At 36.3% G+C, this 15,734-nt stretch overlaps 1 protein-coding gene across 7 annotated transcripts in view; it reads left to right on the top strand.

Annotated features, from left to right (window-relative positions):
- The window catches only part of SPOPL (speckle type BTB/POZ protein like), a 61,342-nt gene that overhangs the window by 32,836 nt on the left and 12,772 nt on the right, over positions 1-15,734 (top strand). For 3 of the 7 annotated variants that reach the window (XR_002828756.1, XM_023752435.1, XM_023752436.1), the window contains exons 2-8: positions 5,727-5,863; positions 6,045-6,166; positions 6,405-6,556; positions 9,231-9,358; positions 11,061-11,156; positions 14,571-14,748; positions 14,829-14,884. Coding sequence is in view for 6 of the 7 variants with exons in the window: in XM_023752435.1 (XP_023608203.1) it covers positions 5,786-5,863; positions 6,045-6,166; positions 6,405-6,556; positions 9,231-9,358; positions 11,061-11,156; positions 14,571-14,748; positions 14,829-14,884 (810 nt within the window). In the remaining variant the exon portion in view is untranslated. Of the gene's footprint in view, positions 1-5,726; positions 5,864-6,044; positions 6,167-6,404; positions 6,557-9,230; positions 9,359-11,060; positions 11,157-14,570; positions 14,749-14,828; positions 14,885-15,734 lie in introns of those variants that run through there. The other 4 variants (XM_023752437.1, XM_023752439.1, XM_023752438.1 and 1 more) reach the window with 4 other exon arrangements.

Genomic DNA, 15,734 nt, shown 5'->3' with positions numbered 1-15,734 from the left:
CCAAAACTGCACCCCCCCCAAGCCGGCCTGGCCGCCCCCAACTGGCCCCCCCATCCGGCCTGGAGCGCCTCTTACTGCCCCCCCCCCACCCCCCGTCAGCCTGGTCGCCCCCAACTGCACCCCCCCAGCCGGCCTGGCCACCCTCACGGCCCCCCTGCCAGCCTGGTCGCCCCACACAGCCTGCTGTTCAGTCATTTGGTCGTCCTTCGGGCCAGCCCTGGGTGGCTGGGGGGAGACTGGGCGCCACCATCTTGTGGCTGTGGGCACCGCCATATTTGAGGGTGTGGCAGTCAACTAGCATATTCCCTCCTTATTGGTTGTGGGCGCCGCCATCTTTGAGGGCATGGCAGTCAATTAGCATATTCCCTCCTTATTGGCTGTGGGCGCTGCCATCTTTGAGGGCGGGGCAGCATTTAGCATATTCACTCCTTATTGGCTGTGGGCGCCACCATCTTTGCAACGGTGTGAGGGTCAATTAGCATATTCCCTCTTTATTAGATAGGATGGTTTTCGTGGACATCAAATATTCTGTCGGCATTTTTATATAAAATTAGCTATACATTATCAGTTTCTTCCTATTTTGCCAGAAATTTCACCATAAAAAGTGAAAAGGGAAATTATTAAAACAACTTTAAATTTCTGTTCCCACTAGAAATGTATGAGAGTGCCTGTGCTTATACTCTCACCAATCTTTTGGATCGTTGCTTGTCTGATAGGCTAAAAAATTCTTAATTTAGTTTTAATTTGTAGTTGTCTAATTATGAGTCAGGTTCTTTTTCTGTGTGTTTTATAGTCTACTTTTTCTTTATAGTTTTTAGGAATTCTTTATATATTAGGGAAATGAACTCTTTATGTGTTATATGCATTGCAAATACTTCTCTTGGTTTATTGTTTTGAAATTGGTCATGGTGCAGAGTCACTGGCAGAAGTATTGCGTAAGACCCTTTCACATATTTCTAACTGGTAAGTCTGAGAATCATTACTCTTTCAGTATATTTATTAGCTACTAGAGGCCCAGTGCACCACATTCATGCACTAGGGGAGTGGGGGTTCCTCAGCCCGGCCTGCGTCCTCTCACAGTCTGGGACCCCTTGCTCCTTACTGCCCGCCTGCAGCGGAGGCAGGAGAGGCTCCCGCCACCACTGCTACAATCGCCAGCCATGAGCCCAGCTTCTGGCTGAGCAGCACTCCCCCTGTGGGAGTGCACTGACCACCAGGGGGCAGCTCCTGCGTTGAGCATTTGCCCCCTGGTGGTCAGTGCACGTCATAGTGACCGGTTTGGCCGATTTGCATATTAGCCTTTTATTATATAGAATGAATTTGCATAAGAGAACTACCCAACTCATATTTCTACTCCTATTTTCATCCCCAGCACAGTTTCACCATCCTGGGGCTAGGCAGGAAAACCAAGTATCTTTGCTGCCAGATAGTTGAATTGGATTTGGGTCTGCTGTTAGGGAACTTATGGCTTTGTCAGCTAAAAGTAGCAAACCGAGTCTGAAGGAAAGAGGACAGACAGCCAGCAGCTTTGCTGACCAGGCACGACCTTTTTGCTTGTCTTGGAGCTGTGACCTGAGGGGCAGGCCTTATGCTTGGCACAAGTCTAGTGTCCTAAATAGCTGTTCTCAAGGATTATAGGCTCTGGACACCTTTTGGTGCTCTCCCTCTGCCTTGCTCCAGAAAAAAAGCATTTATATGCATCTGGAGCCCTTATTTTTGCAATTGCCCACAACCCAAGCATGTACCCTGACTGGGAATTGAACCATGACCTCCTGGTTCATAGGTTGACACTCAACAACTGAGCCAGCCAGCTGATTCTATGTATATTTCAGATGGCTTTCTTCAATCTTTGTTTTCTCATTTTATGCTGTTATTTCACTGGGTATAGACATACAGCAAATGAAATTCTCCCTCCCCCCCCCCCTTCCCCCCGAGTAGTTTCTTTTTATAGGACTCGCGAGGTTTTCTTTCCTTATTAATTATTCTTAAATGAAAAGAGGGTTCTCCAGATTTGAGTTCCTATGTTGGAATGTAATCGTCACACACACCCCCACCTTTACCACTGCAAAGCTACATATGCAGTTCTTTCATTGACTTTCCAAGTTACGAAGCATAATCATCTAGACATTAATATCGTGGCCAGATTATCAGGAAATAATTATGCATCCAAATGGATATAGTATGAGAACAGCTAACTGGGAGGAAATTTTATGATATGACACATAGTTGTTTTTTGTTTTTGTTTTTTTTTGGGGGGGGAGTTCCTAGTACTTTTATTGCTTTCAGATCAGATCCTGAGGAGAAAGTTAACACCTAAGAAGTCATTCCTTGTACTTGGATTGTTCATAGTAAGAAAAGCCAATGCCATTGTATTCCTTCTGAAGGTCACTGGATTCCCCCAGGAAACTGTGGAAGTTTTCTTTTTACTTCTTCCACATGGAAGCCACAAGATGTATTATAAAGTGACAATCCCATTTGATGTAGCAATTTTGTCCTTAGAGAATAGATGATGTTTTCAGAAGACTTCTTGCCATTTCCTGTTTGGACTCCATTCCTCTTTGCAAGCTGCTTTCTCTTACTCAGATGATCTGATTACCTTTTAATAATAATGAACAGGTTGCTTGTTTCATTGAGTGGACAGCAGTGAATAAATAGTGACCTTAGAGTATTGCTTCTAGTTCTGTTCCAGAGGCACCAGTCAAGACACTACTACTATAAGGTTTTGGTTTTTTTTAAATAATGATGTGCTGTATAAGACATACTATTTCTACATATAAATTATATACCTAAGTCTATATATATATTTTTTAAACTTTTATTTTTTAAATTATTATTATTTTTTAAATTAAATCTTTATTGTTCAGATTATTACAGTTGTTCCTCTTTTTTCCCCCCATAGCTCCCCTCCACCAGGTTCCCACCCCACCCTCTGCCCTTACCCCCCCCACTGTCCTCATCCATAGGTATACGACTTTTGTCCAGTCTCTTCCCGCACCCCCACACCCCTCCCCCCCACCCCCCAAGAACAGTCAGTCCATTCCCTTTCTATGCCCCTGAATCTGTTATATTCACCAGTTTATGCTGTTCATCAAGATTTTTTATTCACTTGATTTTTAGATTCACTTGTTGATAGATGTGTATTTGTTGTTCATAATTTGTATCTTTACCTTTTTCTTCTTCTTCCTCTTCTTAAAGGATACCTTTCAGCATTTCATATAATACTGCTTTGGTGGTGATGAACTCCTTTAGCTTTTTCTTATCTGTGAAGCTCTTTCTCTGACCTTCAATTCTGAATGATGGCTTTGCTGGGTAAAGTAATCTTGGTTTTAGGTTCTTGGTATTCATCACTTTGAATATTTCTTGCCACTCCCTTCTGGCCTGCATAGTTTCTGTTGAGAAATCAGCTGACAGTCGTATGGGTACTCCCTTGTAGGTAACTGACTGTCTTTCTCTTGTTGCTTTTAAGATTCTCTCTTTGTCTTTTGCTCTTGGCATTTTAATTATGATATGTCTTGGTGTGGTCCTCTTTGGATTCCTTTTGTTTGGGGTTCTCTGCGTTTCCTGGACTTGGAAGTCTATTTCTTTGACCAGGTAGGGGAAGTTTTCTGTCATTATTTCTTCAAATAGGTTTTCAGTATCTTGCTCTCTCTCTTCTTCTGGCACTCCCATAATTCGGATGTTGGTACGCATGAAGTTGTCCCAGAGGCTCCTTACACTATCTTCATATTTTTGGATTCTTTTTTCTTTTTGTTTTTCTGGTTGGGTGTTTTTTGCTTCTTCGTATTTCAAATCTTTGACTTGATTCTTGCGATCCTCTAGTCTGCTGTTGGAACTCTGTATAATATTCTTTATTTCAGTCAGTGTATGCTTAATTTCTAGTTGGTCCTTTTTCATAACCTCGAGGGTCTCACTAGATTTCTTGAGGGTCTCACTAAATTTATCAGCAGTTTCTAGAAAATTCTTGAAAAACCTTATAAATGTGGTTTTGAACTTTATATCCTGTAGTTTGCTTTCCTCCATTTCTGTCATTTGTGACCTGTTTCTTTGTCTCCGCATTTTGGCTGCTTCCCTGTGTTGATAGAGTGGCTTTCTGTGCTAGGTGTCCTATAGGGTCCAGTGGCTCAGCCTCCCCAATTACCTGAGGTGGACACTCTTGGTGCACCCCTTTGTGGGCTTTGTGCACAGTCTTGTTGTAGTTAAGCCTTGATTGTTGTAGGTATCACTGGGAGGAATTGACCTCCAGGCCAATTGGCTGTGAGAATCAGCTGTGTCTACAGTGGCAGAACTTCTGTGCTGGAGACATCCTTCTGGGGCAAGACTTGCTTCAGTGGGGCTTTGGTGCTCACTGAGTCTGCCCCTGATTGTGTCCCTTATGGATCTGAGGAGTTGTAATCTGGATGGTCCCACTCTGACCACTGGGTACACTGGCTCTTGGATCTCTAAGGAGGTGCTAATTTAGCCTCTGCCTGAGGCTACCCAGCAGGAGCTATGGAGAGATCTGCAGATTCCTCTTCTTTGTTTGGGGTTTGGAGGTGCCTAGATGAGGCCCAGCTGTGAAGCAATGCAAGCTGCTGTGGGCCTTCTCTTGGAAGTTCTGGGTCTCTCTGACCCAGCTGCAGTTTGTTAGGTAATTTTCAGATTGCAAAGGGCCAGGCCTTTCATATGCAGAAACCTCTGCACACAGCTTGGGTGGGGTGGGGTCTCAGGGAATCAACAGGGCGGGGCAAACAGCTATGGCTGATCCTCAGTCCTGCCCTAAGAGGTCCCGGGTCTCAGTGTCCTGGTAATCGCTGCAAGCACCTCTGAGAGAAAGCCACCCTTGAGTTCCGACCGATGCCAGACAGTCCAGTTTCTCCCCGTATGAGTCTGGGTCCCCAGAGACTCTCCCGGAGCTGGAGTTGAGAGACGTCAGGAGCTTGAGACTCCCTCCCGATCGAAAAAGACAACCATGTCCTCAGTTGCCAGCCCTTTCCACGTGCGCCTCCGTACCTCTGCACTTTACTTCCGCACCTCCTCTGAGTCTCAGTGTGCTTTTCTCTTTTCCTTCTAGTTGTAGAATTTCCACGCAGCCAGCCTTCCTGTGGTTCTGGATGATGTCGGATTTGTCTTTTAGTTGTATTTTTGAAGTGGTTGTGCGAGGAAGCAATTTCCGGTGTTTACCTATACCGTCATCTTGGTTTTTCGCATGACACATAGTCTTTAATAGGGAACAAACTGATAGGGATGGAGTTTTATTGTGAGATAAAATTAGACTTTTGTGGAAATCTGTGTATTTCGTACTGCACAGCATTACAGTTAGGTCCCATCTGTGTTTCATTGGTCAAAATTTTGGGATCTACCATATGAGTGACCAATATTTGTAATTTCCAAAGCTCTTCTGACTTTAGAACTCCTTGGATTTTTGCAAATAGTCAATAAAAAGATGAAGGAAGGTGAATCAAATATTGTTTCTATATTATTTTGTGTTTATGATCGTACTGTTAAGCTATGTAATTTTTTATTCATAGTATTTTGGTAAATCTACCTTTATAAAATAATGTCTTATCTACAAGTATTAGGTTTGTTTATGTTTCTAGTGTTATATTACAAAGGCTGATTTCTTTAAAATTATAAAAATAATGAAACACATGTTCCCATATAATTGTTTTATGATTGTTTAAATATTTCTTCCCTGAATTTAGTCAGTTAAGCTTTTTGATCAGTAAATGAAACTTTTTTCCTTTTAGTAAAGTACTCAACTGTATGGGATAGTGCATAAATCTTGGAAGACTGCAATAAATCGGCAATGTCTCGGGAACCCACCCCACCTCTCCCTGGAGATATGTCTACTGCTCCTATAGCAGAAAGCTGGTGTTATACACAGGTACATGTCGTAGAAATGCCTCACTTTATTTTACTTACAAGTTTTACAGTATTTTGAGAGTATTATGAAGTACTTTGGTATAGTTATTAGAAATGTTAAAAGACTGGGTCATAGGATGTTTAACATGTGACAGGTTAAAAGCATAAAGTTCATTATGAAAGTGTTTTTTTGAATCTCTTAGGTTAAAGTTGTAAAATTTTCCTACATGTGGACCATTAATAACTTCAGTTTTTGTCGAGAAGAAATGGGTGAAGTGTTAAAAAGTTCAACGTTCTCATCTAGCCCAAGTGACAAAATGAAATGGTAAGATTTTTGTTTGCTTAGAGTTTAGATGTTATCATTGGCTACTTTATTGTTTTGTTGTTACTGTACCTGAACCGATAATAGTCTATTTTACCTTAGATTTCTAAGATATTGTAGAGAATTGTAAAGAACTAGGGAGGGATTGAGGGGATATTAACAAATGATTTTGGTATTGCCTCTCTTTTCTGAATGTTTCAAGTATCATATTCCTCCATGTGAGCCTGTTGTTTTATTTTAGGTGCCTGAGGGTAAATCCAAAAGGATTAGATGATGAAAGTAAAGACTACTTGTCCTTATATTTGCTTTTAGTCAGCTGCCCAAAAAGTGAAGTTCGAGCAAAATTCAAATTTTCCCTTCTGAACGCTAAAAGAGAAGAAACAAAAGCAATGGGTAAGTGATTTGCAAACTAACTGAAGACTCTGTAACTACTTGCTGTGACTTCTGCATGTTTGCCTACAAAGCTTAGGATATATTTTCCCACTAAAGTCTGCTTAACCTAAAACATTTAATTTGGCTATTAATTAATTTTAAACACCTGTGTAGAGCTATAGTTTTCGTAGTAAGTTTTAGACTTCATAGACATGTAAAATTATTTAAAATAATACTAAAACTTAATTTTCTCATGTTCTAAAATGACATTCACTTGTCACTTGAAAACACAGTTGCTGGTCCCATGCCTGGCATATGTAATAGGTGCTCAGGAAATATTTCTCTTCTCCCTTGCTATTTTTGTTAGATAAAATCTGAAGAATATTGGAAAGATTTTTAATGTTTTATTTTGTCCCTAAAATTTTATTTAAATAATAGACCAGAACATTGACTGAAAGGAAGTCAGTTTTTCTTAGTATTAAGACTTGTTCCCATATGTAATCTGCTGAAATCATGTAACCTGGAGTTTCAAAAGAAGATGTATAATGTGCATAGTAGGACAATATATCATAACTGCTGCATTAAATTTTAAGTGTTTTCACAGAATCAAGTTAACATCACAAAATAACCTCCTCTAAATACATACTATTTAATATTATCTTTTATTGCCAAAGTAATACAGTTTCACATTATCTGGCATTTAAGACAGTGGAGTGTCTTAGTCCAGGCTGCCATGACAAAATACCACAGACTGGATGGCTTAGAAACAACAAATTTATTTCTCACTGACCCTAGAAGCTGGGAAGTCCAATATCAGGGTGCTACCATGGTCAGATTCTGATGAAGATCCTTTTTTGGGGTTGTGGACTAACTACTCATGTTTTCACATGGTGGAAGTGGTTAGGGAGCTTAGTGAGGTCTTTTATAAGAGCAACATTCCCATTCATGAGGACTCCACCCTCATGAACTTATCTAGTCCCAATCACTTTCCTCTTATACCAGTGATGGCGAACCTTTTGAGCTCGGCGTGTCAGCATTTTGAAAAACCCTAACTTAACTCTGGTGCTGTGTCACATATAGAAATTTTTTGATATTTGCAACCATAGTAAAACAAAGTTATATTTTTGATATTTATTTTATATATTTAAATGCCATTTAAGAAAAATCAACCAAAAAAATGAGTTCGCATGTCACCTCTGACACGCGTGTCATAGGTTCACCATCACTGTCTTATACCATCACATTGGAAGGTATTGTTACAGGCACCTCTCACCAACTCCAGAGAGGTGTTCCAGGACAGTGCCCTGAGTCAGTGGGAGAAGGCTGTTCCCAACCTCAATCCTTATCTTCTCATATAAATGATTTTATACGAGAGACCTTAACTATATTGTGGAAAGCCCATTTATTAAAGCATGCACCTTTATTAAAGAAGCAAAGCAAGCAAACTGTACATCTGGTTATGAAGCACAGATGGGTTCTCAACTATTATGAAGAGTGAGTTGGGAGGGAGTCTGAGGCTTTATATGCCTTCTTGTTTATAGGTTTCAAAATTTCTTTGCTGAATATTTTGGTCCTGGTTAATTCTCAAAGTCCCATTTTTTCTTTATTGTGGCCTTCCCAGAAATCATGAGTAGCACCTGGCAACTTTATCTTGCCAAGCCTTGAGACTGCTGGCTTCTCCACTTAGGGAGTAAAACTGCCCTTTTTTCCTTTCCCTTCCTTCCCTGCCCTCGCCCCCGCCGCCCCCTTCTGTATTCTCTCCTTAGGGAGGATTTTTTTTTTTTTAAACCATTTGCTCTCCTGTCCTTGGCTGGGGAAGATAATGGCTTATTAGTTACAAGCTGGCTGCAAAATTGGCCTTGTTTTAACTTTTTTTCTCTTTCCCTGTTCTTCCTGCCCTGGAATCCTGTAACAGTATGGTTTCCACATAAGAATTTTGATGGGATACACACATTCAGTCCATAACATAGTGTGTTGCAATTAGATTTACTACTGGTTCCATCTCCAATTAATTTTTTGTGTAACAGACAGTGAATACTTAATTGTAGAGGATGTTGTTTATTTCATAGTATACAGTTTACTTCAGACATTTATCTATTAAATTAAATTATACTAAAAACTGTCTTTCAGACTTTTACGAAAATTGTTTTTAGGGGATTATGTCTAAAGACCTGGGAATGATAAGTGACATTATCTAGGTTTTTCACCAGTTAATGGGTGTCTTCTGGTTCAGTAAAACTTGTCAGTGGGATGGATGTCCCAGGAAAGCTTAAGCTTAAAGGATTTCCTGATGACTTAGAGCATCTGCTTTTAAAGAGAGAAGAAGGAAATGAGAGTTGTGTTTGTAATCAGGTGCTGATGGTAGATGATGAACAATATGCCCATGCCAGTGTATTTTGATCTTAACTTTATTATTATAGGGCCTAGATCTTTCTTCTCCATGAGATTTGATCTGCATTTTCTTCTACCTAGAGATTCAGGAATCTGAAAGTGAGCTCATTTGATGGCCAAAATTTGAGTAGTGCTGGGGAATGATCTGGCTCTACCTGATATAACTCTGATGACACATTTTATTTATGAACACAAATATCTGTACTTCTTACTATTTTTTCATATTCACTTAACTGTGTTATCATTTACAAAAATGTTTCTTGGATACTTGTTTTATTTAAACTTCTATTCTGTTTCCCACCAGAAAGCCAAAGAGCATATCGATTTGTACAAGGGAAGGACTGGGGTTTTAAAAAATTCATTCGAAGGGATTTTTTGCTTGATGAAGCTAATGGTCTTTTACCAGATGACAAGCTTACATTATTTTGTGAGGTGGGTACATTTTTTTATTTCATGGAACTTCGTGGTTATATTTAGCAATGGAGCAAAATTATAAACAACAACAATATTGAGTATATTATAAAAAATAATAACTGGGATAATTGATAAGGTTTCATTTGAAAATATTTTACTAATAAAAGTTGACTAGATTGTCTTAGAAATCAGTATAGTAGCCCACTATGAAAAAATCTGGTCATATCTCTACTTGTAAGTTATATATGCAGTTACACTAACACATACTGAACATTCCTTTTATGAAGACTATGGATGTGTATATCTTTATTTGAAAAATGTAAATATCTTCATCATTCTGGATAATTCCGACGTAGATACTGAATATTTTTTGTCATATTCAAATTGGACATATTAAACATAAGACATTATTAGTAGTTTACCAGTTTGAAACCATATTTGAACAGTGCACTGCCTGAAAAAGATTGGGAAGCTTTTTATTCATTCAAGTAGTTGGGTTCATTTAATAAAATAATGTTTTTAGCAATAGTTTCTCAAATTTTTAAGTATGCCCATGTCTGCATGTTATCATGTAGTTTTATGTATACAAATTGTTGAGATTCAGCTTTGGAGTGAATTCAAGAATTATATTATGTTACCAGTATAGTTTACTATAAAGACTATGCATTGGTTACATAGTTTTATCGAAAAATTTTAAAGTTGTTGATAATTTTCAAAGGAGTGCCAGTTAATAGGATATAATCAGGTAAACTCAGTGTTAAATATATTTCAATAGGTTATTGTAGACAGAGAAGTGTTTTGGAAACTTAGTAACTTCCTTAATTACTACTAAGTTAGCTTTGATTTCTTTGTAGAAAATGTGGAAAATTTCTTGGCAAGATTACAAACTAATTGTATGCCATTGTGCTGTTAGAAGAATAATTGAAACATGGCCCCAGAGACGATATAGTGCAAATATAGTACATCTTATTTTTACTTAGACAAGTTAAATGAACTGTATGATGAGTTTGTTATAAATACAATTATTTGGTTGATAAAGTACATAACACAAATATCTTGAGCATAAATCATTATTAAATAATTTTTTTTAAATAACTAAACATTTGTTATCAATAGAGATTCTAAGAAGTATTCTAAATAAATATGTCATATTGTTTTAAAATTTTAGTATTCTTAATATAACATTTCCAAGAATTTTAGTAGTTATCTTAAATTTTAGCATGTTAATTTTTTAAAAAATTTTAGTGTTTTAAAAAATCTTAAAAGCTATGTAATCCAATTAAAAACTACTGTAGCTAAAAGTCTATTTGTAAAGACTTTTACTATTAACTTTTAATTTTAACTTTTTAAGGTAATATTTCTTTTTTTAGAATTGAAATATTTACAGATATGTTCTTAAGCATGTTTTATTGGAACCTAGACAATCAAGAAATTCAGAATAAAGGCTGAAATTGAAAATACACTTTTTTGAGGTATACTTTTTATCTGCTAGATTGTGCACGCTAGTGACCTTAAAATAGAGCCCACAGGGACTTACATTTTAAGTTGGCTTTGATCAGATTCAGTTTGGATACTGTAATTAAGTACCATTTTATCAATGTAGACATTTATACCCTGGGCACCATATTAGGCATAGGAAGGCAAAAAGTACTTTGAACAAACATTCCTCATGCCCTCCACCATTTCTTCACACCTCTCATTGCTGCCCTTCCTTCTACAGCATCTCCAGCACTGCTTGCAGAAGAGGAGGAAGCATTGCACTGCCCACGTAAAGAACTGCCTCCTCCCCCTCCCCTGCAAGTGGTGCTGTAGACAGGTAAGGCAGTTTGGTGCTACCCTTTTTGTGCAAGACATAATTTAATCTTGCAAGTTCCATACTGTAAATCAAGTAGCCAGGGGTAGAAATTCCTAACTGTGTAAACAGCTCTATGCCTTCTCTCCCAAAGTGATACAAAGGGCAGGAATTGAGGAATAAGTAGAAAAATAGGAAAAATAGAAAATTGTTTAGGTTAATTCATCTTTTTAAATCCAAAAGATTTTAAATAACCTTGTAGTCTACAGACCCATGCCATTCTAATATATATATTCGGGGGGAGGGGGGGTCATATATATATATATATATATATATATATATATATATATATACACATACACACACACACACACACACACACACATATATATATGAGTTTTTCATAAAATTAACATTTCATTTAGAAAGATACCCTTTTCCCATCCTATTTTTTCTGTTGCCAAGATATTCTTTCAGTTTTAAAATACTTGTAACATTGGCTTTTATTCTCTAAAAAGCTCTTTCATAGCAAAATGAAAAGTTGACAACATTGTTTCTCTCACCCAGATTTCAAAACAGGATACCACCTATTAGGAAAATAAAAAAATCTAAGACCCACTATTCTATAAGATGTGAAATCACACTGTTAAAACTTTCTTACTTTGGAACCAGTGTGAGGGATGGTTAGGTAGTTAACTAGAGCAGAAAAATTTGTAGTCCTATACACCTTTGTAAATTCCTAGCTCTCAGAATTAATTTAGAGAATTGAGATTTTTTTAAAAATTGGAACCAGACGTCACCTAATTCCACACTTGAGGAGACCCAGATTTTCAGAGTACTTACAGTTGAGAAGAGCCTGCACGTGTTTCTTTTTATTCTGAATAGTAGTCTCAGAGTTGAGCCAAAAACAAATTTGGGAAAGAGCTGTCAAATGAGTTTGAGGTTTTGCTTTGCAGTATTTAGTCAATTTTGAGTATTGTGCATTTGCCCTTTTATTTTGAAAGAACAACAATTTAACCTCAGGAAAGAATCTCAGCCTTTTTTCTGAATTTTTTACTCTAGGTTCCATTCAATAAGAATGTTTTATTACCCATATTTGAATATGTACCAGGGACAAACTAAAATTTTAACTAACTTCTTAATATAGGTATCAAGAAAATAATTATCAGAATTTAATGCATATCAATTTTTAATTAGATTATTAACTTCTGCTAATAAATAGTCCTTTGAATACCCTTTGGAGAATGAAATGTCTTAATTAAAATTTGTGGTTGCTATGACAATAGATATGTATGTCAATAATATAAATTCTTTTGAATTATAATTACATATACAAAATACAAATGTAACATCACGTTCTAGCCTGATAATAATGGCTTTATTTTTTGATGATTTATTTCTTCAGTTGCCAGATTTTTGCCAAATCTTTACATTAAATGTGTTATTTTGAGTTAGGATAATAGGCAATGTATAGAATTTAAGAAATCTATTCCTAAATTAAATATATCATTACATTTTTATAACTCCACTGCATACATTATGCAAGTAATTGAACTGAGAGTTCCTGCTGTCTAGAAATCTCAAGAGAAATGCTTTCTATGAACAAATAAATACTATGTGATAAAAAACTGATCCCTAACTAAATCCTGAGTATTAACACCAACATATTTGGTTTATGTATCATTAAGTTATAATGGTGTAACAGGGCAATCAAGTATAGATTGATGATGCTTTTTTCTATTTTGTAGTTATTAAAATTTTAGAAACTATTTGGATAATTAAAAACTTAATAGGAGAATCTTTATATACACACTATTTTGGCACTTGTATTTAGGAAAGCATCTCAAAAGAGTGTTGTGATAAATCCTTTCTGAATCATAATTGCACTAAAGTAGTACTACTAATTTAAAAAACATATATCTAAAGAAATATTGTGCAGTGCAAAGAGTGCTGAAAAAATGGAATCTGGGAATGTAGGTCTAGTCTCCCTGTGATAGTGACCAGCAGTGTGATTTAGGACATTTTGGTTATCTTCTCTTGCTCTCACTTTGAAAACTTTTACCAAATAAGGTGATTGATTAGATGATTTCTATGACATATGATTCCAAAAGGTTAATAATGCAAGTTGGAAAAACAAAATGATTAATTAAAAATACCTCAATAAATTTTTTCTTTAGAAGTGCCCATTCACATAAGTGAGATACATGTTTATACATCTAGATGAATGAGAACTTCCAAGATTTAATATTCTCCAGATATTTTATACTGGATTATTATTATACTTTTCGTGTTAGCATGTTAGTAATTTGGTCCAATTTACCTATTTGTAATTTACATTTTCTACATAGTTAACTGTATTTATATGTGTCCTTACTTATACCTATTCTTATTTAATAAAAGCCACATGAAATGTTTTCAAATGAACATAGATATCTATTGCTGCATAAGAAATGATCACAGCTCTGGCCGGTTGCTCAATATATAGAGCGTTGGCGTAGACGGAAGGGTCATAGGTTCAATTCCTGGTCAAGGGTACATACCTCAGTTGCAGGGTCCCCAGCCCCAGTAGGGACATGTGCGGGAGGCAGCCAATCAATGTGTCTCTCTTACATTGATGTTTCTCTCTCTCTTTGTCTTCCCTCACTTTTATCTCTCTCTCTTCCCTTCTACTCTCTCTAGAAATCAATGGAAAAAATATCCTCAGATGAGGATTTAAAAAAAAAAATGACCACAAAACTTAAAAGCTTAAAAACAATGGCTAACTAACATAGCAGTTTTGTAAAAAATGATTTGTTTACTCTAAAACATATGCTTTACTTGTTGAGGTAGTATTTTCTTCAATTTATTAAACATAATTTGAAATTTCTTATAGTAGAATTCTTTTAAAGTGGTGTACAAGACTTAATAGTGTTTTAAGATTATATTCAGTAGACAGTGGTCATCTCCATTGAGTAATAATTTAATCCATATTTTATATTTGAGTTTGTATAAAAGCAATGTTGAGATTATATCAGTTTTTATTGATTAGTGAATTAAGTAAATAAAAGGTCTGAAAAACTAAATCATATTTGTATTTTTACTGTTGATTTTTAAAAAATAAAAGATCCCATGAACTTTTAATAACTACAGTTGCTTTTGTGAGAATTCTTATACTTTAAAATTTAAATCAATTTAACTATATATTTAAGTCAGTTTTACCAGAGTTGAAACATGTAGGAATAGCACTTAAAATACTTCCCAAATTGCAAATCATAGACTGTAGTTTTATAACCTTTAAATTGTATCCTTAAATTCAATGATCAGGTATTAGCATCTTTATCAGGAGTGCATTTAATTATTCAAATAATTTTAATGATAAGATATTTAAGTATAGTCTTAGTAACTAATTATTGATATTAAATTGTAAAAGTGTTTTTCTTACTGTCCCTTTTTTATTAGGTGAGTGTGGTCCAAGATTCAGTAAATATATCAGGGCATACTAATACAAATACTTTGAAGGTTCCTGAATGTCGACTAGCAGAAGATTTAGGTAATCTCTGGGAAAACACAAGATTTACAGATTGCAGTTTTTTTGTGAGAGGACACGAATTTAGAGCTCATAAATCTGTACTTGCAGGTACTTTCTACTTTTGGGTAATATAGTACATTTCTCTTATAAATGTGTGCATTAAATAATGATGCTTAATCTTGTTACAGCTCGATCCCCAGTTTTTAATGCAATGTTTGAACATGAAATGGAAGAAAGCAAAAAGGTAACCATAGTTTAAGGGTTAACAATAAATTTGTGCAAAAGTAGAATAGTGGACTGTATATTTTTAAAGTAACAGTGCATGTTCTCAATTGTTATACTATGATTTTAGAAAAGAATAGAAAGATGGGAAAAATGGGTTCTCTAGTAGAACAGTCGATGTAACCTAAAGTGGGTGAATATTCCAAATAACAGCTATTTGGGTGCCCATTTGGTAGAAAAATAAGTAGGTAATTCTTATACAGAAGGGTAGTTATCAAAGGACTGTTCTTGGCCATAGCTATTTGGGAGTTCTCTGATTAAGAAGTATATTTCTCGCCCAGCCGGGGTGGGTCACTGGTTAAGTATCAGCCCATGAACCAAGAGGTTCCTGGTTCTATTCCTGGTCAGGGCACATGCCTAGATTGTGGGCTAGACCCCCAGTAGCGGGTGGGCAGGAGGCAGCCAATCAATATCTCTCTCTCTCTCTCTCTCTCTCTCTCTCTCTCTCATCAATGTTTCTATTTCTGTATCTCTCTCCCTCTTTCTCTCTAAAAAGCAATAAAAACATATTATTTAAAAAAGAAGTATATTTCTCCTTTCTAAATTTTATGAGTAGATTTTGGAATTTGTTTTCTAGAGCAAAAATAATGCCTACATTTTAACCACTAAAATAAGTTGCTATTTATTAGATTTAACAAAAAATGGCATAAATTACATTATTATAAATTATCTATAGTCAAGATATTACCTATTTGGTTTTCCCAGGTGTTTCTCTGTCACCTGTCGTCTTGAAATGTCAGATTAAAGCTCAGAGGTTGATTCTTTGCTGGTTGCATCATTACATGTGATTGATTCTTAGTGCTCCAATTGGA

Source organism: Myotis lucifugus, unplaced genomic scaffold (genome assembly GCF_000147115.1).
Source record: "Myotis lucifugus unplaced genomic scaffold, Myoluc2.0 scaffold_32, whole genome shotgun sequence".
In the NCBI taxonomy this organism is placed as follows: Eukaryota; Metazoa; Chordata; class Mammalia; order Chiroptera; family Vespertilionidae; genus Myotis; species Myotis lucifugus.
This window is presented reverse-complemented; position numbering and strand designations above follow the sequence as displayed.